Source organism: Drosophila sechellia, chromosome 3L (genome assembly GCF_004382195.2).
Source record: "Drosophila sechellia strain sech25 chromosome 3L, ASM438219v1, whole genome shotgun sequence".
Classification (NCBI taxonomy): Eukaryota; Metazoa; Arthropoda; class Insecta; order Diptera; family Drosophilidae; genus Drosophila; species Drosophila sechellia.
The window spans coordinates 15,695,161-15,716,043 of NC_045951.1; the positions used below are offsets into that span (position 1 = coordinate 15,695,161).

At 42.1% G+C, this 20,883-nt stretch overlaps 7 protein-coding genes across 27 annotated transcripts in view; 4 read left to right on the forward strand and 3 right to left on the reverse strand.

Annotated features, from left to right (window-relative positions):
• Positions 1 to 5,173, forward strand: part of LOC6605863 (protein phosphatase 1 regulatory subunit 12A) — a 29,514-nt gene extending 24,341 nt beyond the window's left edge. For 8 of the 21 annotated variants that reach the window (XM_032719760.1, XM_032719774.1, XM_032719767.1 and 5 more), the window contains 4 exons: positions 153 to 295; positions 362 to 452; positions 879 to 965; positions 1,968 to 3,416. In XM_032719760.1, coding sequence (XP_032575651.1) covers positions 153 to 295; positions 362 to 452; positions 879 to 965; positions 1,968 to 2,084 — 438 coding nt within the window. In that variant the 3' untranslated portion in view covers positions 2,085 to 3,416. Of the gene's footprint in view, positions 1 to 152; positions 296 to 361; positions 453 to 878; positions 966 to 1,967; positions 3,417 to 3,907 lie in introns of those variants that run through there. The other 13 variants (XM_032719763.1, XM_032719764.1, XM_032719768.1 and 10 more) reach the window with 4 other exon arrangements.
• Positions 5,174 to 5,259: 86 nt separating this feature from the next.
• On the forward strand, positions 5,260 to 6,681 carry LOC6605864. Its single transcript, XM_002030642.2, has 3 exons — positions 5,260 to 5,863; positions 5,917 to 6,227; positions 6,291 to 6,681. Exons 1-3 carry the CDS (start codon positions 5,731 to 5,733, stop codon positions 6,603 to 6,605), a joined length of 759 nt encoding a protein of 252 aa, XP_002030678.1. The 5' UTR covers positions 5,260 to 5,730; the 3' UTR covers positions 6,606 to 6,681.
• Positions 6,682 to 7,120: 439 nt separating this feature from the next.
• LOC6605865 (uncharacterized protein DDB_G0271670) lies at positions 7,121 to 8,432 on the forward strand. Its single transcript, XM_002030643.2, has 3 exons — positions 7,121 to 7,308; positions 7,361 to 7,683; positions 7,738 to 8,432. Exons 1-3 carry the CDS (start codon positions 7,176 to 7,178, stop codon positions 8,284 to 8,286), a joined length of 1,005 nt encoding a protein of 334 aa, XP_002030679.1. The 5' UTR covers positions 7,121 to 7,175; the 3' UTR covers positions 8,287 to 8,432.
• On the reverse strand, positions 8,368 to 10,639 carry LOC6605866 (threonine aspartase 1). The gene is made up of 3 exons (XM_002030644.2): positions 10,521 to 10,639; positions 9,459 to 10,444; positions 8,368 to 9,388 (listed from the first exon to the last, which is right to left on the reverse strand). Exons 1-3 carry the CDS (start codon positions 10,546 to 10,548, stop codon positions 9,305 to 9,307), a joined length of 1,098 nt encoding a protein of 365 aa, XP_002030680.1. The 5' UTR covers positions 10,549 to 10,639; the 3' UTR covers positions 8,368 to 9,304.
• A 300-nt stretch (positions 10,640 to 10,939) lies between these two features.
• Positions 10,940 to 13,513, reverse strand: LOC6605867 (MOXD1 homolog 1). Its single transcript, XM_002030645.2, has 2 exons — positions 12,865 to 13,513; positions 10,940 to 12,809 (listed from the first exon to the last, which is right to left on the reverse strand). Exons 1-2 carry the CDS (start codon positions 13,351 to 13,353, stop codon positions 11,205 to 11,207), a joined length of 2,094 nt encoding a protein of 697 aa, XP_002030681.2. The 5' UTR covers positions 13,354 to 13,513; the 3' UTR covers positions 10,940 to 11,204.
• A 424-nt stretch (positions 13,514 to 13,937) lies between these two features.
• LOC6605868 (H(+)/Cl(-) exchange transporter 5) lies at positions 13,938 to 18,992 on the forward strand. The gene is made up of 10 exons (XM_032717830.1): positions 13,938 to 14,024; positions 14,632 to 14,971; positions 15,594 to 15,760; positions 15,818 to 16,021; positions 16,078 to 16,710; positions 16,767 to 16,984; positions 17,045 to 17,605; positions 17,663 to 17,826; positions 17,886 to 18,099; positions 18,163 to 18,992. The coding sequence occupies exons 1-10, from the start codon at positions 13,938 to 13,940 to the stop codon at positions 18,251 to 18,253; spliced, it is 2,679 nt and encodes an 892-aa protein (XP_032573721.1). The 3' UTR covers positions 18,254 to 18,992.
• On the reverse strand, positions 18,975 to 20,590 carry LOC6605869. Its single transcript, XM_002030647.2, has 4 exons — positions 19,720 to 20,590; positions 19,382 to 19,658; positions 19,128 to 19,321; positions 18,975 to 19,067 (listed from the first exon to the last, which is right to left on the reverse strand). The coding sequence occupies exons 1-4, from the start codon at positions 20,541 to 20,543 to the stop codon at positions 19,007 to 19,009; spliced, it is 1,356 nt and encodes a 451-aa protein (XP_002030683.1). The 5' UTR covers positions 20,544 to 20,590; the 3' UTR covers positions 18,975 to 19,006.
• Positions 20,591 to 20,883: the final 293 nt, after the last annotated feature.

A 20,883-nucleotide genomic window follows, 5' to 3' on the forward strand; every position in this document is an offset into this window, starting at 1 on the left:
AATAAGTACTTACATATCTAAATTATTATTTTGAAATTTATTTAAAATTGTAAAGTTATTTGAAGTAATTGAAATTGTCTAAAAGTTGATTTTCCAAACTTTACTTTTTCCAGTTGCTAAAATTAGTTAAATTTTCTTTTTCTCCTTTACAGAGTGGCAGTGAGCGAACATCCCGTTCCCGGCTGGGCAGCACCGCGAGTACGGCCACCACCAGCGAGTCAAAGAGCTCCAGCAGCAATGACAAGACGGAGAATGGCGATGGCATTGACTACAAGGCGCTCTGGGAAGCGGAAAAGTGAGTGAAGCTCCCCTCAAGAACCCCAAAGTATATAATCCGAATATAAACGATAATCCTTTGTAGATTGGAGAACGATAAGCTGAGGCAGATGCTCAAGCAGAAGGACGATGAAGCCGTCCAGACACGTGCAACGCTCGAGAGATTCGCCAATGCCGTAAGTACATGCCACGCCCCTAACATGCCACGCCCACATCAGCCCACTATAAAACTAAAAGCCGATAAACCAATACCGAAACTGCCAGCAGTAACCAACAACAAAACAACACGCAACACTATAAACTTAGTTCAAGGATGCCACCAAAATATATTTACTATATATTTTTAACACACAAAAACCACCCACCTCGCTGCCTCTTTTTCCCCCTCATGTGAAGCTTACTGCTCGCGCTCTCTTTCGCTCTTTACACCCCGCTCTGTCGTATATCCATACAAATATATGTTTTTTCGATCCGTTGAACAAAAATATGAATTCCCAACAAACAACTACACCACAAAACTGAACAAGAAAAACCAAGACCCGAATCAAAATCGAAAAACAACAAATCGCAAAACCACATCTTGTTTCATTTCACATTCGCAGACAACGAAAAATTCACTATCTGAACTTGAGAAACGCGAAAGAAGAGCTATGGAACGCAAGCTTTCCGAGTTGGAAGAAGAGCTCAAGGTAATTACAAAAGTGTCCTTTGCTAACCGTAAGCGTTAAAAGTGCCGCCGCTGTTGCTGTTTTTGTGTTCTGAGAACAGGACCCCCAAATTGATTGCTATATTGGTTTATTTTTATTTTGATTCCATCCCCCACATGATTTGTCCAAGAGTTTGTGATACTTTTCCCCCAGAAAAGCATTGTTGCATGTCTCAAATCCTGATTCATTAACCCCCCTTATTATTAACTCGAATTGAGCAGTTCTGTTCTTATAACCCAAAGCCATAATACCCCTTTCGCACTGAGTTGGAGCACACGTTTCTCTCACCTTTATAGTTTAATCTTTACTTTTATGATTGCCTTTCCCTTTTGGCCACCATATAAAACACCTAGTTGACTAGCCGTCTTCTGTGTGTGAATGCCATGGCACTTGATTTGAAATTGATTTACCAAATTGCCCCCGTGTATAGTACTTGTATTATTTCATGCCACCCCGCTGTACAGTGAAGCGATCGCTTTGATTTCCCATGCCAATTTATTTTTGCCCCACCTTCGCCACGTGATCAGATCATATATTTGTGTTCTATGGTTATTTTTTCATATCACACCACAGCAACAACAGACATCAGACATGTTCTCATCTCAAGACCATTATGTTTCTCTGTCATCATCGCATCTCAATTCATCACTCGCTCAATCTCTCGCTGTGTCATTCGCCACCTTTTATGATTTTTGGTCACTGTTCCCAAGCGTTTATACGTTACACGTTTATCGTTATACGTCTACCAATCGCACTCACATAATTGTTACAAATTTTAAACAAAAGCGCTCTCATTGAACAATACGCTCACTCAAATTTGATTTTCTTTTTTCTCTCTCTTCCCACGCGCCTCATCGATCGAACAAACAATCGAAACTATCGAAACAATCGATTATCGGCAATCGCTCAAACGAAAACATGCCTATTTTCCACTTATTTTTCTTGCGTCGCCGCTGTTGTCCTTATTTTTTTGTGTGATTTTAGCTATTGCAGAAGCTAAAGACTGAGAACGATCGTTTGCGAGCCGAGAATCGGGCCCTAACGCGGGTCGTCTCCAAGCTGACCACCTCGGCTCAGAGTCAGCTGGCCAAGACCAAATAGGCGCAGATCAGAAAAGCATTTAGATTGCCCAGCACCAGCCCACATACACCCCAAAAATTCTCACGCCCCCTTGCTCACAAAGCACAATGTCGCGAATATCGTTTTATCGTTTCTATTAGAACTAGAAAAGCATCGATGTTTTTGCCAGGACTACATCGATAACCAATAATCATCGATATTTTTCTTGCTCCTGGTTCGTTACACATTTCGATGTCGTTAATCATATTATATGGATATTTAAGCATAACCGAAACCACAATAACTAAATGTATCGTAGCTAAATTTAAGTTAACATTGAGCTCATTGGCTTTGGACTGGTCACTGGTAATATAAAACTTTAACAATACTATATACTCCTTGGGAGTTACTATATACTACGGACCCTTTGATAGAACGGCAAACTTCAAAAGTAGTTAATTTTTGAATAGTAAAATAATAATCAGACGGCTTGTTCGTTTTTGGTAATCTACTAAATTCGCTAGGTGCAATTGTTGCGAATTTGAAATGTAATTTATATCAAACTATATCATATGGTAACTACAGACCACTGTACGGTTGATAAGTACTTATAAATCAAAAGTTAGCCCACTCTCGAATCAAAGTAAAGCTCATCGAAACCAACGAGATCAAACATCAAGTCCCCACCACCAAAAAATAAAAGAAAAAAAAAACAGCATCGGCGATTAGCGGCCCAAGGATCTGGAGACTTCATATAGGGTCTCCAAAAGTCGATCATCAGGGAGAGCGAAGTGGTCTAGTTGGTGATGCTGGAAGCTTAACGGTAAATGCCCCACCACTGACACTCAATTGAGCCATTCTAAGAACCTGCGCCCCAATATTATGAGCTGGCTGTTGTTTTGTTGTTATACACATACCACATATAAAGAATATAATAAAATATATTTAGCTATAACTGTAACATGGAGTGTTTCAAACTGATGGAGAATGGTTGGAAATGACACAGTTTTCAAAATTTATTGCGCCTTAAAGATTAATAAATTTGTTTTATTGGGATAGAAAGTAGAGAATCAAACCATTGTTTTAAAAAGTGGATAAGATAAGAAGTTGCTTTCAATCAACCAACATTTTGAAACACTCTGAATGTACATATAAACAATACTTACTTAATACTCTACTCTTTAAATAATGTCTATTAAACTATACTATGGATTTATACCTCTTGTTGTTACTATTGTTACAAGTTTTATCTGCCATTTTGTTTACCCTTCTGTGTGTTTTCAACCACAAGACCATCGACCGATTTTGAGTTATATATATATACATGCATATATCTATATGAAATAAACAAAATTTTGCTCACTGTCGATCTTATTCGATTACTGCTGTTTATTGTTTGAATACGCCACATTGGGTGGGTGTATATCTATGGAACACTCGCATCAGGCATCCAAATTCATGAGATTCATTCGACATTATATGATCGATTCCGATTTCGTCTATAGCTCGCTTATCACAGCACACGACACGCGTCATAAAGATCCCACGAATCAGATTTCACAGAGACAATTATCTAAGCGCATATGTTTCGAGTGTAGTTTTGTGGTTAAGTGCATGCTATCTGGTTTTATTCTCGAGATTAGGGCGTCCAGATGAGTTCAATTTTAGGTAATTACTAATTGTTTCTTGTTGTTTCTGTTGTTGTTGCTGCTGTGGCTGCGACTACCGCATCCCCAATAGATTAACGAAGCATGCCCCATGCACATCTAACTCCAAGACTTGTGCCTCCCCCGCCATAAACGTATACCCATTGGGATATCTCTATATACTGTACTAATTTGAATTTCATCTCATCCGTTCAACAGCAACTCGATGCCTACAAGTCGGATAATCATCGCCTGAAGGAGGAGAACGCCGCGTTGATTAGAGTAATTAGCAAATTAAGTAAATGAAATTATGTTTTACTTTCAGTGTATGTATGTCTGAGAACCTATATCATCGAGAAGCAACAATTTTACTTTAGTTACCAGATGGAAGAAGGCTAAAAAAGAATGAAAATGAATGTTAAAGCAAGCAAGCGATGCAAGCGAAAGCCGGATATTCGCGTGAAAATTTCAAAATTTGTTTCTTATTTGTGTTAGGCCGTTAAGCATTAGGTGAAACCATGTTTCAAATATCGTTGAGAATTGTTTCGTTCGTTTTATATAAAGAAATCTTATGTATTTGGTCAAATTTTATATACGAAATAGAGCAAATTATAAATAAACACAAATCAAGCTTAACTATATTTACATAAGCATACGCGTTATGTATAACGATCAGAAGATCAAAAGATATAAAATGGAAAGCGAAAACCTTTACATACAAACTGAGAACATAATCATCAAATGAGCCCTAGTTACATTACAGATTAGTTTAACTACATGATACATATAAATACATAAATATATATATATATTTTTTCATATATAAATTATATATACACATTACATAATACATATATATATTTAAAGCAACAGAATCATAAGTTCAACATGTCAATGTGTAATATCATCGAGGATCCAGACCGCCAGTTCATGAGACTCCGGAGATGTGCCGAAACCAGCCCACGCGTCAACTTACTAAGTGTAATCATTATCATCCAATTGTAATTGTTTTTAGTGCTGCATAGATAAAGGCATCGGTGATACCATCAAAAGCTATAGTAGCTACATATATAGTGTACCCTTCAACTGAGGAGACAACTTCGCAAAAGCTCCATGGCGCTATCCTATAGATCGGGATGGGTTCTTCACTGCGTATGCCCAATTATTTCTATTATATTATTATTTGAGTACGTTAAGATAAGCAGACACTTTTAGTTCTCTCCTTCACTTCGAAACGTATTATATACATTTACATCGTACTATATTTTACTTTCGCTTATAACGAAACAAATGATCATACGCATATGCATATTTCTGTTATTTATAAATTCGCCTAAGAGATTTTGTGTTACTCGTAAATGGAAACGATAATCAAGCATAAACAACCATAAGAACGTGAATTGTGTAATATGTAAAATTGTGTGAGAAAATATTTATGAAAATTTGATTCAAATACGAAACTTAATAAATGTGATCGCAAGCAAATCCAAATTGTTTTCCTTTCGACTTTCCAAGGATGAATGGGCACTAAGGTGTTTCTCGGAATTTTACTTATTTTCGCCTAGATAACATGCTGCCAATTATTTTGAAGGTGATATCTTTTACTCGACGTATATTTTTTATTGTCTGCATTTAGTGGTTTTTTTTATTTGTTGATAAGATCAACCTTAAGGTTCACATGAGAAATTTATTTGGTAGTTGTTGTTTTTTTTTTTTGGTTGTTATTCTTCGTTTTGTAAATAATAATACACAAATCTGCAGATCTCGTTTATATTGTGATTCATGATTTAAGTTGGCAAATGTGTGGAATCTATTGTTATTTACAAGTCAGCCCTTTTCAGCGTCGAAAAGCTTTTAATATTACTTTATTGATGTAAATTTACAGGTGTAACCAAATCTGACAAACAATATTATCAGATTTGCAATAAAAACGTCACTAAAAGTTGCATTTCCTAGCTATATAAGACTGAAAGTGCATTGAACGAAAACGTCAAACTATTTTGGGGTTTTACCAGAGAATCTACTGAAAGTCCTTGGGGAAAATGAAGCGAACTCTCCTGATTTCGGCCATTGTTTTTTGCGGTCTAGCTGTTGTGAAGGCATTAGAGTGCCAGGAGTGCCTAACGGATAACGATGTATACTGTGTAGACCAAACTTCCTATAGGAATTGCATCAGTAAGTTAAGAATTAAGTTCCATAGTACCTAATTCTGAAAAGATTTCATTTAGAAAGTAAACCTTTTGGCAACGTGATAAGCTGTCCCGCCGATACGGTTTGCACAAACTCGAAAAATGTTTGTGTGAAAAGTTCTGAAATATCAAAACCTGTAGTCGATGTCTGTGGAACCTCCGGTGGAAACAAGTGTGCATCGTGCGCAAATCTGAAATATGCTTGTGTTAGCAAAAATCAATTTGCCAGGTGTTCCGAATCGGTTTTGGTCGACTCCAATATCTATGACTGCGATGCTGATGAGATTTGCAGTTCGGAAGCACTGGAAAAGTACGACAACATATGCACGCCTTCTTGTGTTCTCGATTTTGTAGGTATTCATGGATAACTTAATTGAGCTGTGTTCTAATCTTTTTTTTATTGTTTTTTGCAGCTCAACTTGAGAGCTAGTTGCAGCAACAGTGAATACATGACAACAACTACCGCAGCACCGACAACTGTCACACCCAGTGCAGAGCAGAAAAATTCTACCTGTACTGAAGCTGAAAAAGATCTTAAAATACCTAAGGAAACCTGGTACTTCTTTACGATCTACAAGGAGGATACTTCCTGTCACACTTATCTTTACTGCCAAAGAAATGAAACCACCACATGGGACACCGTTTATATGTCCTGCCAACAACCCAAGCCATATTTTGATTCTACAACCAGCCTTTGCGTATCGACAAAACCAACTGGATGCATATAACAAATATCATTTGACGATCTTAAAGTCCATTACTTTTAAATATATATCTAAATTATATTATGGGATTTGGAAAATATGTTATGTTCGTTTATTATAACTGCTGCTAAAATATGAAAAATAAAGAAAACTAAAGAAATAGAAATAAAAGTTTAAATTTCAGATTTTATAAAATATCTGGTTAACTTAAAGGTTAGAAAGCATGTATTGCGAAAAGACGTGACTCAAAAGGTAACAGAAATGTCAATAGACCTTCAAAAATACCATATATGTACATATATGTACGATTACACTTTATGAACCGCATTTCCCTGTATGAAGTACGTAAAATTAAAAAGCATGTTGCTGTCATTTAGATCGCTTCAATATTACTTTATGATGATAGACTTTTGGCAGGCATAGACAACGAAATCTGACAAACAATATTATCAACCCATAAACAAATGAAGGCTAATGCATAGTGAGCTCCTCCGCTATATAAGACGGCAGATGGATGGTTGGGATCATATCAGTAAATCGTTCAGGTTGAGCAGCAATACCGTAGCAAAAAGGTGCGAAAATTTTGGCAGGAACATGCAGAGGATAATCGCTTTGGTGGCCATCATGGCATGTGGACTATCGTTGGTGGCAGCTCAGACATGTCAGACGTGTCTGGAGCAAAACGATGTGTACTGCGTTGATCAGAATAGCTATCAGAATTGCATGAGTAAGTCCTGGACCGCAGTCCTTTCATATTAACATTCTATTCTTTACCTCAGAAAATGGTCCAGTTGGCGATGTTATCGAATGTCCTGCGGGCACCGTTTGCTCAAATTCGGACAGCGTTTGTGCTCTGATCTCCGAGCTGAATTCGACCATATTGGACGTGTGTGGAGGCCCGGGCGGAAATGGAGCTAATTGCGAAGTGTGTTCCTCAGGCGCCAAATACGCCTGTGTCAGCAGTACCCAGTATGCCCGTTGCTCCTCCAGCGGCGATGTGCTGACCAGAAGTGTGTACAACTGCGGCACGGATGAGATTTGTAACATAGATGCTCTGTCGACGTATCAAACCGTCTGTGTACCGTCTTGTGCCTCCGAATTTGTAGGTTTTGTGGGACTTTAAAAATTATTCATACTAACATGTGTTAACTTATAGCTTGGATTGGATGCCACCTGTAGCAACAGTATTTATCAGCCAACCACAACAACTACAGTGGCTCCAACGACTACTCCTAGTGCCGCGCAGATAGAGGATTTATGCAGTGCTGGCGAGCCTAGTACCAATCCTAGTTACTTCTTTACCAGAATAACCGACGACTCCACGTGCAACAGTTACCTGTACTGCCAAAAATCTGGAACCACCTGGGTTGCCCTCTACATGACTTGCCGCGCTTCCACGCCCTTCTTCGACTCAACCACCAGCTCATGTGTGACAACCAGGCCGACCAGCTGCTCGGTTACAACGACTCAGTCGCCTTCTGATTCTTCATCGACTGCTTCTTCAACTGAGTCCTCCTCCGCGTCTTCATCCACAGCTTCCTCATCAACGGAATCTACACCAAAGACTGCGTCCTCCTCGTCTTCTTCATCTACGGAATCCTCCACCGACTCTTCATCCAAGACTTCCTCCACCACGCAGTCTTCTTCTAATGAATCATCCACAACGTCTTCATCAACAACTTCTACGACTATTGCTACTCCTTAAGCAAATGATATACCGGAAATAGTTTTCTAATTAAAGCATTAATATGGTTTTTACAACCTACTAAAATAATAAAACCATATATATTTGTAAACAATCTTTGATAGCCATTTAATAAGTCCGAAATAATAAATACGATACATTTCAAATTCGTCATTGGTGATAAATCATTATTGGGATATAACTGGCGTTAACTATGACTAAAATGAAGGACACGATCTTAGGCAGTATTAATCATCATCTAATGGAACTAAATTTTTGCTGTTGCATGTAGTTTAAAAAAGCCTCGAGATGTGTAGCATTCGATATGCCATGAAATACCATAGGATTATTAGCTGGAACCCCATAAACGGAGAAATGAATACGTATGAATGTTTTGTTTAGAAGAGCTCACGTCATAGGCGTATGTGTATGTACATATGTGCAAATCGATTTACGCTAAAAAGTAAAAGCATTTTCACAATTTTCGTGTTGAGGACAACTCGCGATAGTAGAGACCTTGATATTGTGTGTGCATGCTGTGGCTTCTGCTTAGCTAATATTAATGGGTTAAGTTCTGTACATTGATGGCCGTAAACACTTGGACATAAACACACAGATGCGCACACAAGGCAGCGCAAGTCTAAATATACAAACGGATACAAACATGTGCCCCCTCGAATATGATATTCCGAACATGCGAGTATGCCGCCGGCTGATTTATCTAGCGCACCCGGTTCGACGAGGGATACAATATATTCGAAATCCTATTTCATTGCTACTACTAGTACTGCACACATTACGATCTACGAGATTTTTACAATAAAAATTTTCGCTTAATTATCTTAATATTTCGCCGAGAGAATGAAGCATATACACATAATGCTGTCCCAGCTCCTCAGGCGCCTTCTGCTCCCATGTGTCATTGGCAGCGATTGTCGCGGCAATTAAACATTAAATCAAATGAATTGCAGATGCAGAGCAGCGGGACCAGGAGCTGCAGGAAGGTGCTGGGGGCTGCGGCTAGTTGGCCAGCCCACATTTAAATGCGCAAATGGAAATTATGGCCATTGACGACGCACGATCGGCCCGGGACGCTGTACGTGGGCAGCGGCGAATGCACAAACTGCAAATATAAACACACACGCCGAATTAGTTATATGCAAAATCAGAAAATGATGGATGGGTGTACGAACCTTTGGCACCCTCTGGTTGGTTGCCATGTAGCCGACACAGAACGACTGCGTCGTGTGGCTCCACATCACCTCGCCGCTGCTCTGGCCCGGATAATAGAGCAGCGTCAGAGCTCCAGCGTACAGATCCTGCTGTCGGGGCAGCAGCGGGGAGTCCAGGAACTTTTGCTTGAACGTCTTGTGCAGACTGGTCACCGCACAATCACTACTAAAGGCTCCATGGCAGATCTCTCGGGCCAGCAGCGTTTTCATCAGGTACTCGCCGTTTCCGGTTGTGCAGGTGGCTATGGCCAGTTCGTCCGTATCGGTGGCCCAACAGCCGGCACCATAAGTAGCTGCCTGGCCCACTCTGCCCGGAACTTTGAGCAGTATGCCTCCGGAGCTACAGCCCGCTGCTGTGTTCCCTGCCCCATCAACACATACCGCTCCCACGGTGTCCAAAGCAGCGGCAAGTTCCACCTCGTTTCCAGGTTCTGGCACTTGTACGGGTTCCTCGGACGTTGCCTTGTTCAATCTACTGTTGACCACGAGGTCGTACTTGCTTTTGTAGTGATTAAACTGGAACTTGGCCTTAGATGAGATCAGTACGCCGGGCTCCACCATGGAGCAACCCACCTCGTCGGCATAGTGTTCCGCTCCAGTGCCGGCGAGGATCATCGGTGGAATGCGCTCCAGAAGCTGCGGACTGGACTGGGCATCGCAGATGCGTCTCGCCAACTGAATGGGATTCTTCACCCGACTAACGTTCGTGCAGGCGCCAAAGTTAAGCGTGGAGCCATCCATTATAGCCGCATCGCACTGCACAGAGCCGTCCATGCAGAGATTTGACCCATAGCCGGCGTTTGTGTAGCCGCAGTTCTCCAGCCGCACAATGGCCGCCTCGCAGGCATCGACGGCGGATCCGCCGTTGCGTAGGATCTCTGTGGCGCGCAGGCAGGCCTCCTTGATCACCCGCTGGTACTTCGTCTCGTCGATGCAGTTCCCAGCCCCTGAGAGCAAGTGGCGGTCATCAATCATCTGGCTGTCTGCCCGGCGGATCGCAACCGCCATGACCAAGATACGTACCCGTGTGCACCGCGACGAAGCCGGCCATGTTGGTATCGCTGTTTATGCTCTCGCCTTGTTGTTGGCCCAACTGCAATCCGTGCGCTGTACGGCGTAAACAAATTGATCAGAGTGACCGTGCGGGCCGAGTTGAAATATACCACGTAGAATGGTTCGCTGGCAGCAGGCCACATTAGAAATATACCAAAACTACACTCAAAAAAATTCAGCTCTTTCTATAAATTAACTGCTTTATTTGAAAACTGCATACATACATTTTACATATAGGCTATTATTAGTATCCCTGAAAAGATGCTTACATTCTGTTAACCTCGAAAAATATGAAAACCTTAAACTAATATAAGTTACTCCTTATTTTATTGTCGGTAATTTAACTTAATTAATAGAAGATTAGTTGATTGGTTTGTAAGTCGGAGGTATATTTTTACTTTCTATATTTCGTGCAATTTTTTTAAATCCCATTTAAAGGTTCTTAAATTAAAGAGTTCTTAAAAGCACCTTAAATCTCTATCAAATTTATATTACTTTATGTAAGTACCTAGTTTATATCGATTTGATATATTTTCATGTTTCATATTACGAAAAATAATTTTGAATATTTGATAATCGTTCATTTGGTAAGCTAGCATTTTCACTGAAAACGTTTTGGATGGCTTAAATAATACTTTCAAACACACATTAATTTTACACTAATGTCGTTCGCAACCCAAGCTGAATGAGTAATAGACTTAACGTAAAGTCTGTAAAAAGTTGTGAACTTCCCGAACGAAGTTCTTCATTATCAGTGAATAAATAGTTCAAACAAGCTGCCGGTGGCTTTACGTACGCTGTAAACTCGGGATAGCGAATAATTTCCGAAGGAATTGATAATGAATCCTTGGATACGCGACAAAACGTCATATGTGTTCCGGTTATAAATGCTTGTTCAACACGTTTCGTAAAGAGAGGATCATGCCAAGGCAACTGATTTAAGTGCGATAGAAATGTGCGATCATGAAATTCGGCTGGCTCGGATATAACAAGCTTGTTTAACAAAGACTCCTCGTAAATGACGTCTTCTTTGGATGTTTTTCCTGAATTTAATATGTTTGTCGCATTCTTCGCCTGTTTATTTAAGTCGGTGTAGTCACTGTTGTAGAGAAACATGTTCTCGACATCGGTCATATTTAGGGAATAGAATTGGTACACACGGAACATCTCAAAAAACTCGCGCACTGGTGTCATACTATAACATCCGGACATCTCAATCTTGGGGTAATAAGTAATAAAGGTGAGACACATCTCCTCCTTCGTGGAATAGCCCCCGAATGTGGGTCGTTTTCTGTACTTTGTCTCATAGGAACAGTCTGTAATTAGATAATCCCCTGGCAATACGACCGTTTCATTGGCAAGCTGATGGACCTTTTGGTGCCTGTAATCGTAGTTTTCGTCAACAATGATCGGATTCAACTCCTTACCAGATCGAACATGCCGAAGACTTATTGTGCGACCAGCTTGATGTGAGTGCAACGTTCCGGATATTATTTTAATACCATCCTTAGGGAACATGACGCTTGAACAAGACGGCCCACAGATGCCGACGGATCGATATTTCTTTTGACCAGGCGGAATGAGTTGCGTTTCCGAAATGGAAACACCACTTATTAGAATTCCGGAATCGTAGGTTCGCAGATTGGGTGTGTAGTGTATCCGAAAACCGGAATGATCTACCGATTCCTTTCCATCGGGATTATCGTAGTGTATTTCCAGCATATAATAGCTAGCTCCAGATGCTCCGCCCATTGGAATCCCTGCGTGGGGAGGTAGAAACTGTCCATCAGATCCCAAGGACCAAACTGCAACTGGCGTAGAGCACGAATCCCAGTCGCGTGGTGTCAGTTGGTTGCTGTTGCACACTGTGCCGGCACTCCTGACCCAAAGGTCCCAGGACGAAGGATCGGATGCAGAGTATATCTTGGACTGACACTCAAACAGGGTCATGTGGTGAACCACATTCCTATCGTATTTACCAGACAGCAGCGGCTCATAACCAATTATGTGCTGTTTACCAGTTAACTCTGGTAGTCGCACTATTTTACACCAGTATAGTGTATCCATTGATCGATCAATTGTTACGTTGTTCACAGTTATGTCCCATTTTTGGGTGCCTTCGATCGAGTGACTATTTTTCGTAAACATTGGCGAAAACAATTGCAAAGCTTTCACGCCTCTGCTCTGACCATGCCAATCCAAGTTTCCATGAATGGGATCATTTTCCCCAATGGACCACAGCACCTTAAACGTATCAGCCTGAAAAGTATATTTATATTATTTTCCTATTCAATTGATTTTGAAGAAAACTTACGGAGAGTGGAATATCGAATGGGTCACAGGTTTCAATTTTGCGTTTAAACTTCATGATTGTGTGCGTCCCATTTTGTGTGCCATCTAGGACATCGTAGTTTTGAGTATCGTCCTGCAGCAGCGGTCCGCTCGAAGGATACAACGCCCCATGGCAGTCCAAGACGTTCAGATGTCCTGTAGCGTCATCCACCCACAACAAAACCATATCCGCTCTGGCCAGCCGGCCATCCTTGGAGAAGCCCAGGCCGGCAAAGCCTCGCGTGTGAACAGTTACTTCGAAGTAAATGCTATTTTCGTTGGCATTTATCCACCATTTGAGCCAGTACAAGCCCAAGCTGTCCATCATTTCGTTACGCACCCAGTTTTTGTGGTGTACAGAACCATTTTTATCGACATCATAGTCCTGCGTCCTTTGGTTGTTTTCAAAATACGCAAGACCAAAACTCAACTGCACCGTGAGTACGATCCATAGTACGTCTTGAACGGACATGTCGGTAGCCTTGTACTTTAGCGTATGTGAACAATACGATTCTCTTTTAGGCGAAATTGAAACTTGTTTGGTGTTGAGTTCGCAAGTAATTCGCGCGTCTGCATTTTTTTCATTGAACTAAGTGATCGCGTCGGGATATCGTGCCTATCGCTAATGATATCGACTACTTTTGCAATCGATTCCTGTTCACTACACTACGTGCGGTATTTCATTAGCTCGCCCGGTCTGGTCACACTGACGGTTCGCAAATAAATTATTCGCACACAAAAGTAAGCACTTTACAAAAGTAATGTGTACTATATAATCGATCAAATACTTGTTCGAGCGCCATCCCCAATGCCTATGAGATCGAGCTTACATCCGCGATTCGAGTGAAATGGAAAGAAAGTGATTGCATTGCCGATTCGCCCCACGAACAGTTGTTTGTGCGTGTGTGTGTGTGTTTGTACTTAGTGACGTGCGCTCGCTGCGCTGCAACTGCGCTGCTGCTGCGCCGCTTTGCTGGACTGCAACGCAAAAAGGGAATCCAAAATATTGGATAGCTATCCATAGAAATTGTCCACGTAGGATCGCCTGATCGCAGGATGGAGAAGTTTCCGCTGAAGGGCAGCAGGGAGGCCGCCGCGGAGGGCAACAGCTATATAACCGCCTACCAAACGGTCATGAAAAAGGTAGCTCACCATAAAACCCACTGGGATTTCCCCCTTTCACCTACGCAACAGAACAAATGTCTCTTAAAAAACTTGAAGTGCGGCTTAATTTTAGATAAATATGGTGGAAAAATACTTAATATTGCTGTTGTGCATTGTCTCTTTTGGATAATTATGTTGGCACAGTTCTTCTTTACGTCTTTACTTTCCTCTGTGATATTGTCTATTAGCAATATTTGAAATCCTTACTTCACCGGATTTGCCATATTGGGGTTTCCAAAAAATGGCATGAAGCCCAGCACAGAATTCTCCTTTATCCAAATTCTAAGCGAATGCTTGCCAACTTTAAGCATTTAATTTGAATAGACTGCTGAAGCTTCCCGGATAAGGGCGAATCTCCTGATAAAAGCAGTTTTCTACGAAATGACACAGAAACATCTGGCACAAGGGGGCGGAAATGCTTTCAATTGTAATTCAACGTACAGATGTGTGTATTATTTGAACGGTGTCGCTGTGTCCGAGATCTTAATCTTATCATTGCGTATGCATAAACAAAGCGTAGAGGCTATCTAGCTCTCCTAATTCACAAACCTTATCTTATAGCTTTTCGCTTATTTCGCTTTTTCAGTCGAACGGCCACACAAACGGAGCCGGCGGCGACGGCGACCTAGACGGAACTTTTCGTGACCATCCACTGGCGCAGCACACCAAACTGACCACCTCGCTGACGGCGGCGGGCACCGACGACGAGGATATGATCGACATCACACCGCGCTCCAGTCCGGGCGATGTGATCGGCGGCGGCGGAGGAGGAAGCAGCAGTGGCTATCACCGGGAAACGGCCACCGAATCGGACACCGAACGAGATTTCGGATACTCTGGCGGCAACGGCGGCGGCAATCACCACAATCAGCGGACAATGCACCAGCATGTGCCAACTCACAGTGCCTTCGGCGAACCCATGGACGGTGAGTTCGGAGAGATCCATTGCGTAAAGCATCCACTGTCGCTGTCTGTGGTGTTAATCAAGATCATGAACATTTGAGTAAGGCGACGTCACCTCGCCGCATTGCCGGTTCCGAATATTCGGTGGCGTGGCTCACAGCTGTATTCATTCGCTGGCAATTCAATTAATATGTACAATCATTAGCATACAGGCATGTATTGTGGAGACACCAATTAAGTTCATGATATATGTACATACATACAACCACCACACACGTGATGCTAAGTTAGCAAAATAATCACTGAGTTGTCTAAACAACCAGCTGGCATTTCTATTGGGAATTATTTATTTAAACGAACAAGAGTCAATTATAGTTGTGATGATAAAAGCAATCAATGTTAGCAATACGCTAGAACGAGTAATATCTTTGAGAACTTTATTCAAGGAATCTGTTAAAGAAAACCTACATGTTCTTTGTCTTGATACCTGAATGAAACACAAGTAAAATACTCAAAATTATTGCGCTAATGTTTATAAGACTCTGTTTCTCTTTGGACTTTGAGACCAAACCATTATGACAACATGATTCAGAGTTTACAGTGTCAAATCCGAAATGTTTATTGTATTCTTTATCATTGCTATAGGAGCACTATCCTTCTATGGTTCCTCGGACGTGCAAGATGATATTCCTGGCATTGGGCAGTACGAAGATTTCCACACCATTGATTGGCAGCGGGACATTGCCCGCGATCGTATGCGACATCGCTACATAGTCAAGAAGCGACAGGACTCCTTGTGGGATCTGATAAAGGTATAAGATCGTTTATGGTTTAAAATACACTATACTAATCAATCATTTTACTTATAGGGTTCCATTGATGCCGGATCTGGGTGGCTATGTGTTTTACTCGTCGGAATTGCCGCAGGCTGTGTGGCGGGCATGGTGGACATTGGAGCTAGTTGGATGTCGGATCTAAAGCATGGCATTTGTCCACCCGCCTTTTGGTTTAACAGGGAACAATGCTGCTATCCTGCCAAACAGTCAGTGTTTGAAGAAGGCAACTGCTCGACGGTGAGAGAAACTACATTTTATTCCCGATAAGACACTAAAATCGCATTTATTTTCAGTGGAAAACCTGGCCAGAGATCTTTGGCTTGGATCGAAATGGCACCGGACCATATATTGTCGCTTACATCTGGTATGTGCTGTGGGCTTTGCTATTTGCTTCGCTCAGCGCCTCCCTTGTGCGAATGTTTGCGCCCTACGCCTGCGGATCTGGTATTCCCGAGATAAAGACCATCTTGTCGGGCTTCATTATACGCGGCTACCTCGGAAAATGGACGCTGCTGATCAAATCGGTGGGTCTGATGCTGTCTGTGTCCGCTGGCCTCACTTTGGGCAAGGAAGGACCCATGGTCCATATTGCCAGTTGTATTGGAAACATATTCTCACACGTTTTCCCAAAATATGGTCGAAATGAGGCCAAGAAGCGTGAGATTCTTTCGGCAGCAGCAGCGGCAGGCGTCTCGGTGGCCTTCGGAGCACCAATCGGTGGAGTTCTCTTTTCGCTGGAGGAAGTGTCATACTATTTTCCATTGAAGACATTGTGGCGCTCATTCTTTTGTGCATTGATTGCTGCATTCGTTTTGCGATCACTGACACCGTTTGGCAACGAGCATTCCGTGCTCTTTTTCGTGGAGTACAACAAGCCGTGGATATTTTTTGAACTTATTCCTTTTGTTTTCCTCGGAATTATGGGGGTAAGTTCAGTGTAATTTGAAAGCTCTGCAATTTATTAATATATTATTTATTGTAGGGTGTTATTGGCACGTTCTTCATCAAGGCCAATTTGTGGTGGTGCCGCTACAGGAAGTTCAGCAAACTCGGCCAGTATCCAGTTATGGAAGTGCTCTTCGTTACCCTGGTCACTGCCATCATTTGCTACCCCAATCCATTTACCCGAATGAACATGAACGAGCTGATATTCCTGTTGGTTAGCAAATGTTCACCCGGAGATGTCACCAATCCGTTATGGTACGTTTTATGAATAATAATTGCTTTTAATCATTATAATACCTATTTATTTCCCTATAGTGATTACAAGCGCATGAACATTACATCGGGCAACAGTTTCATTGAAGTTACGGAGCCAGGTCCCGGTGTATACAGCTCCATTTGGCTGCTTATGCTTACCTTTATCCTTAAACTGGCCCTGACCATCTTTACCTTTGGCATGAAAGTGCCCGCTGGTCTGTTTATTCCGTCCCTGCTGCTGGGTGCCATCATGGGCCGCATTGTTGGAATCGGCGTGGAGCAGTTTGCCTACAGCTATCCTAATATTTGGTTCTTTACCGGCGAGTGTGCGGACAGCAATCTTATCACACCCGGACTGTATGCGGTTGTAGGAGCAGCAGCAGTGCTGGGAGGTGTCACTCGAATGACCGTCTCCCTGGTAGTGATCATGTTCGAGCTGACAGGCGGAGTGAGGTATATTGTACCCCTGATGGCTGCTGCCATGGCCTCCAAGTGGGTGGGTGATGCTCTCGGCAGGCAAGGTATCTACGATGCGCACATAGCGCTGAATGGTTATCCGTTCCTAGATAGCAAAGAAGAGTTTGCGCATACAACACTGGCCGCAGATGTGATGCAACCAAAGTATGTATAAAGAACACATTTTATCCCCAAGATGATCTAACAAAAACTTTATTTTAGGCGGAATGAAACTTTGAATGTCATTACCCAAGACTCCATGACGGTGGACGATGTGGAGAACCTTCTTAAAGAAACGGAACACAATGGCTACCCGGTGGTGGTGTCGCGGGAGAATCAATATTTAGTGGGCTTTGTGTTGCGCAGAGATCTCAACTTGGCCATAGGTGGGTCATCCATAGCTACGAACTTGGTTTCCATAATTTAATATTTATATTTTTTATAGGCAATGCCAAGCGTCTGATCGAGGGCATTAGCAGCAGCTCCATAGTATTGTTCACATCATCCCAGCCCATTCAAAATCTGGGACCCCAGCCGCTGAAGCTGAAAAAGATCCTGGACATGGCACCGATCACAGTTACAGATCAAACGCCAATGGAGACGGTAGTGGACATGTTCCGAAAGTTGGGACTGCGCCAAACATTGGTAACACACAACGGGTGAGTTTGTGGCCAGAAGCAGTTTAACCAGTTTCAAGTTATCTAATCTAAATTCCATTGCAGTCGTCTACTGGGCGTAATTACCAAGAAAGATGTGCTGCGCCATGTGAAGCAGATGGATAACGAAGACCCAAATACTGTGCTCTTCAACTGAATTTATCAGCCAATCAGAAGTAGGGCGAGCGCTGCTTCTAGTTATTATTATGTAAACTATGTGCAAAATGCAGATTGCAATCTAAGCTTAAGTGAAAAGTTGAAAGAGTGGATGCAAAGTGGACTGAAATGGATTAGAGTGGAATCGCGTGATTAGGACAGATAGGATCGGACGTTCGGACGTGAGAGATTTAGCAAAATTGTGTGCAGTTCTATTATATATTTATATATCGCATATATCTCGTTAATGTTAATTATATAATTTATTTTACTGTAGGCAAATGGTTATAAAAGATTAGTGTATTCATTTATTGCCATTTTGTAATTATGTCATTGTAGCACTTTTCTACACACAGCATATTTCTTTTTATATGTTCACCTACAGCTTTGATAACGAGTGTACACTATGAAATAATCTATAGTTGTAAAAGGAACGTTTTATTTTGTGAATCGTATGTGAAAACGCGGTTTTAACGAGATTCCCACAGAGAAAGCAGTCTTATTTTACGCGAAATTTTCGAAATGGCTTTACGTTTTTGCATTTTGTTCAAAATTCTACACAGATAAAATGTCTTGTTTATACAATACATAGTCTATATTTACATGTGGTATTTGTTAGACATCTGAGAAATTTTAAAATAAAATTGTGTATATAGCAAACCTAAGAGATGATAAAACCGTACATATTAACATAAGCAGTCATGCAAATACAAGCGATTATTTCAAAACTGAGAACCAAATTCAATACGACTATTTAGTGTTCTATGTAGAATATCTGGAACTCGTCGCCATAGAGGCCTGTAATTAACCAGCGTCTGTAAGATAATTATTATTCACAATTGTTGTTTTAATGACTTCCTTCGTAATAAGCTCACCCATTGTCGCTACTACGGATAAGGCTTCCCTTGCCGCGAAGTCCTCCCTTGACGTGGGCATGGGCACCATCGCTAACCCTATAGTATTCCAGTGACCCATCATTGGCTGGGCAGTAGATGATGTTGCCATCCCGACTACAGGCGATTACGTTTTTAAAGGGAAGTGGGATTTGTACTATCAACTGAGCCATATCCTGTTTATTATTTAAGACGAAATAAATAGTGTTCAGCTCGTTTGTTTGCCATGTAATCACCTCATCCACAAGCCGCATATCGTGATAGAAGGCCTGTCCACTGAGATCGCAGCTCAGGACAAACTGGTTGCACTCCATTTCGGTACGGAGCAGAGTGGAAACCATGAAACGATGTCGCCGTAGAGCCAACAACTGGATCTGCTTGGTGGGTGCGGTTTGGCGGCCAGTGTTCCAGCAGCGATAGACGCCACCATCGTTAGTGCCCACGACGAAGTCATCCAGACCAAGGGTCACCATTGCCGTTGGCTCTGAGGTAACCGTTGCGGGCAGGGAGTACCTAGTGGAGTTCATTAAATTAATACCGGGAAATGTTCTGTTTAGTGTTTAGGGAGACTCACTCCCAATCCAGAGCCATCTGCCTGCTTAGATCCCACTGTCGAACGCTGCCATTGGCATAGCAGGCCAACAGAAGATGTTCCCGCGGCCAGTCCAGAGCCACTGCAGCTCCCTGGGCGGATGATACAGTGTATAGCTGTTTGATATCGACGCTGGAATCGGAACCCCTCGCCTGTTCATATAACCAAATAAAGAGCTCTCCGTCCATGGTGGAACCAGCGAACATGGTCTTGTTGTACGGATTTGTGCACAGACTTCGCAAACAGGATTTTAGGGGTAGAGTTTTGGCCTCTGTGTAAATCACCAAGTTGCCAACGGACATTCTTTGGGGAACAAAGAGCTTTAGCTGCTGATCCACATGCTCGCACCAGTCATCATGGGGAGCTACCGTGGTGGCCACCAGAACTGGGGCATTATTCGTATGCACACACAGCCAAATGGCCAGTCCTTGCGAGTTGTCCGCACCACCCATTGTCAGTTTCTGGTACGTGTACACCTGCAGTTCCTCCTCCAGGCGGCACTGGCTCATCGTTAGATCCTCCATCAGAGGCGTGGGATTCATAAGCTCCCGTTCGACCATGGGGCAGATCTGTCGCAACCATTTGGCCAAAGCCCGCTCATCGTATTCGACATCCTTGCTGCTAACTACTCGTTGCTCTGTTTGTGTGGCCACATGCAGCTTCATCTGCGTTCCCGTGGCGGCATCTTTGCTGGGAGGCGGTGGATCGGTACCCGTACAGTTGTCCACCAGGGCATGCTGCTTCTCCAAGGGCTGCGTGGCCGGAAATTCAACTACGGGTGAGCTGTAATGCGATAGTACGTCCATTTTCCATCAGCTTGAAAATCTTACTGTTTTGGCTTCAGTTCTTTGTGGCTATCAGTATCCATGGAAACCAACTGATTCCACCCTTAACTGGGCTATAGAATAACTTATCTGAAGATCGATTATAAATCCAAGCTTAATCTATTTTTCATGAATATACCATAAAAATACATTATAAAATTCTTTTTATATTTTTTATTTTACGACAGCATAGATCTTAAAAGTTCTTAAGATCTTAAAAGTTTGCATATTGCAAAAGGGCTAATTAAGAAAACATTAGGATTTAGTTTGTAAACTTTTAAGAAGTTTTAGAAAACAAATATCGCTAAAAATAAATAGGTGA

Excerpts from the sequence above, each read along its gene's own strand:
- LOC6605867 (XM_002030645.2), bottom strand. The coding sequence starts at position 13,353 with ATGTCCGTTCAAGACGTACTATGGATCGTACTCACGGTGCAGTTGAGT. Across the intron at positions 12,810-12,864 it reads CATTCGATATTCCACTCTCC|GCTGATACGTTTAAGGTGCT; the intron begins GTAAGTTTTCTT and ends TATACTTTTCAG.
- LOC6605869 (XM_002030647.2), bottom strand. The coding sequence starts at position 20,543 with ATGGACGTACTATCGCATTACAGCTCACCCGTAGTTGAATTTCCGGCC. Across the intron at positions 19,659-19,719 it reads CAGATGGCTCTGGATTGGGA|GTACTCCCTGCCCGCAACGG; the intron begins GTGAGTCTCCCT and ends GAACTCCACTAG. Across the intron at positions 19,322-19,381 it reads ATATGCGGCTTGTGGATGAG|GATATGGCTCAGTTGATAGT; the intron begins GTGATTACATGG and ends AATAATAAACAG.
- LOC6605866 (XM_002030644.2), bottom strand. The coding sequence starts at position 10,548 with ATGGCCGGCTTCGTCGCGGTGCACACGG. Across the intron at positions 10,445-10,520 it reads CTTCGTCGCGGTGCACACGG|GGGCTGGGAACTGCATCGAC; the intron begins GTACGTATCTTG and ends ACTTGCTCTCAG. Across the intron at positions 9,389-9,458 it reads CCAACCAGAGGGTGCCAAAG|TTTGTGCATTCGCCGCTGCC; the intron begins GTTCGTACACCC and ends TTATATTTGCAG.
- LOC6605864 (XM_002030642.2), top strand. The coding sequence starts at position 5,731 with ATGAAGCGAACTCTCCTGATTTCGGCCATTGTTTTTTGCGGTCTAGCT. Across the intron at positions 5,864-5,916 it reads TTCCTATAGGAATTGCATCA|AAAGTAAACCTTTTGGCAAC; the intron begins GTAAGTTAAGAA and ends GATTTCATTTAG. Across the intron at positions 6,228-6,290 it reads CTTCTTGTGTTCTCGATTTT|CTCAACTTGAGAGCTAGTTG; the intron begins GTAGGTATTCAT and ends TGTTTTTTGCAG.
- LOC6605865 (XM_002030643.2), top strand. The coding sequence starts at position 7,176 with ATGCAGAGGATAATCGCTTTGGTGGCCATCATGGCATGTGGACTATCG. Across the intron at positions 7,309-7,360 it reads TAGCTATCAGAATTGCATGA|AAAATGGTCCAGTTGGCGAT; the intron begins GTAAGTCCTGGA and ends TCTTTACCTCAG. Across the intron at positions 7,684-7,737 it reads CGTCTTGTGCCTCCGAATTT|CTTGGATTGGATGCCACCTG; the intron begins GTAGGTTTTGTG and ends GTTAACTTATAG.
- LOC6605868 (XM_032717830.1), top strand. The coding sequence starts at position 13,938 with ATGGAGAAGTTTCCGCTGAAGGGCAGCAGGGAGGCCGCCGCGGAGGGC. Across the intron at positions 14,025-14,631 it reads ACCAAACGGTCATGAAAAAG|TCGAACGGCCACACAAACGG; the intron begins GTAGCTCACCAT and ends TCGCTTTTTCAG. Across the intron at positions 16,711-16,766 it reads TTTTCCTCGGAATTATGGGG|GGTGTTATTGGCACGTTCTT; the intron begins GTAAGTTCAGTG and ends TATTTATTGTAG.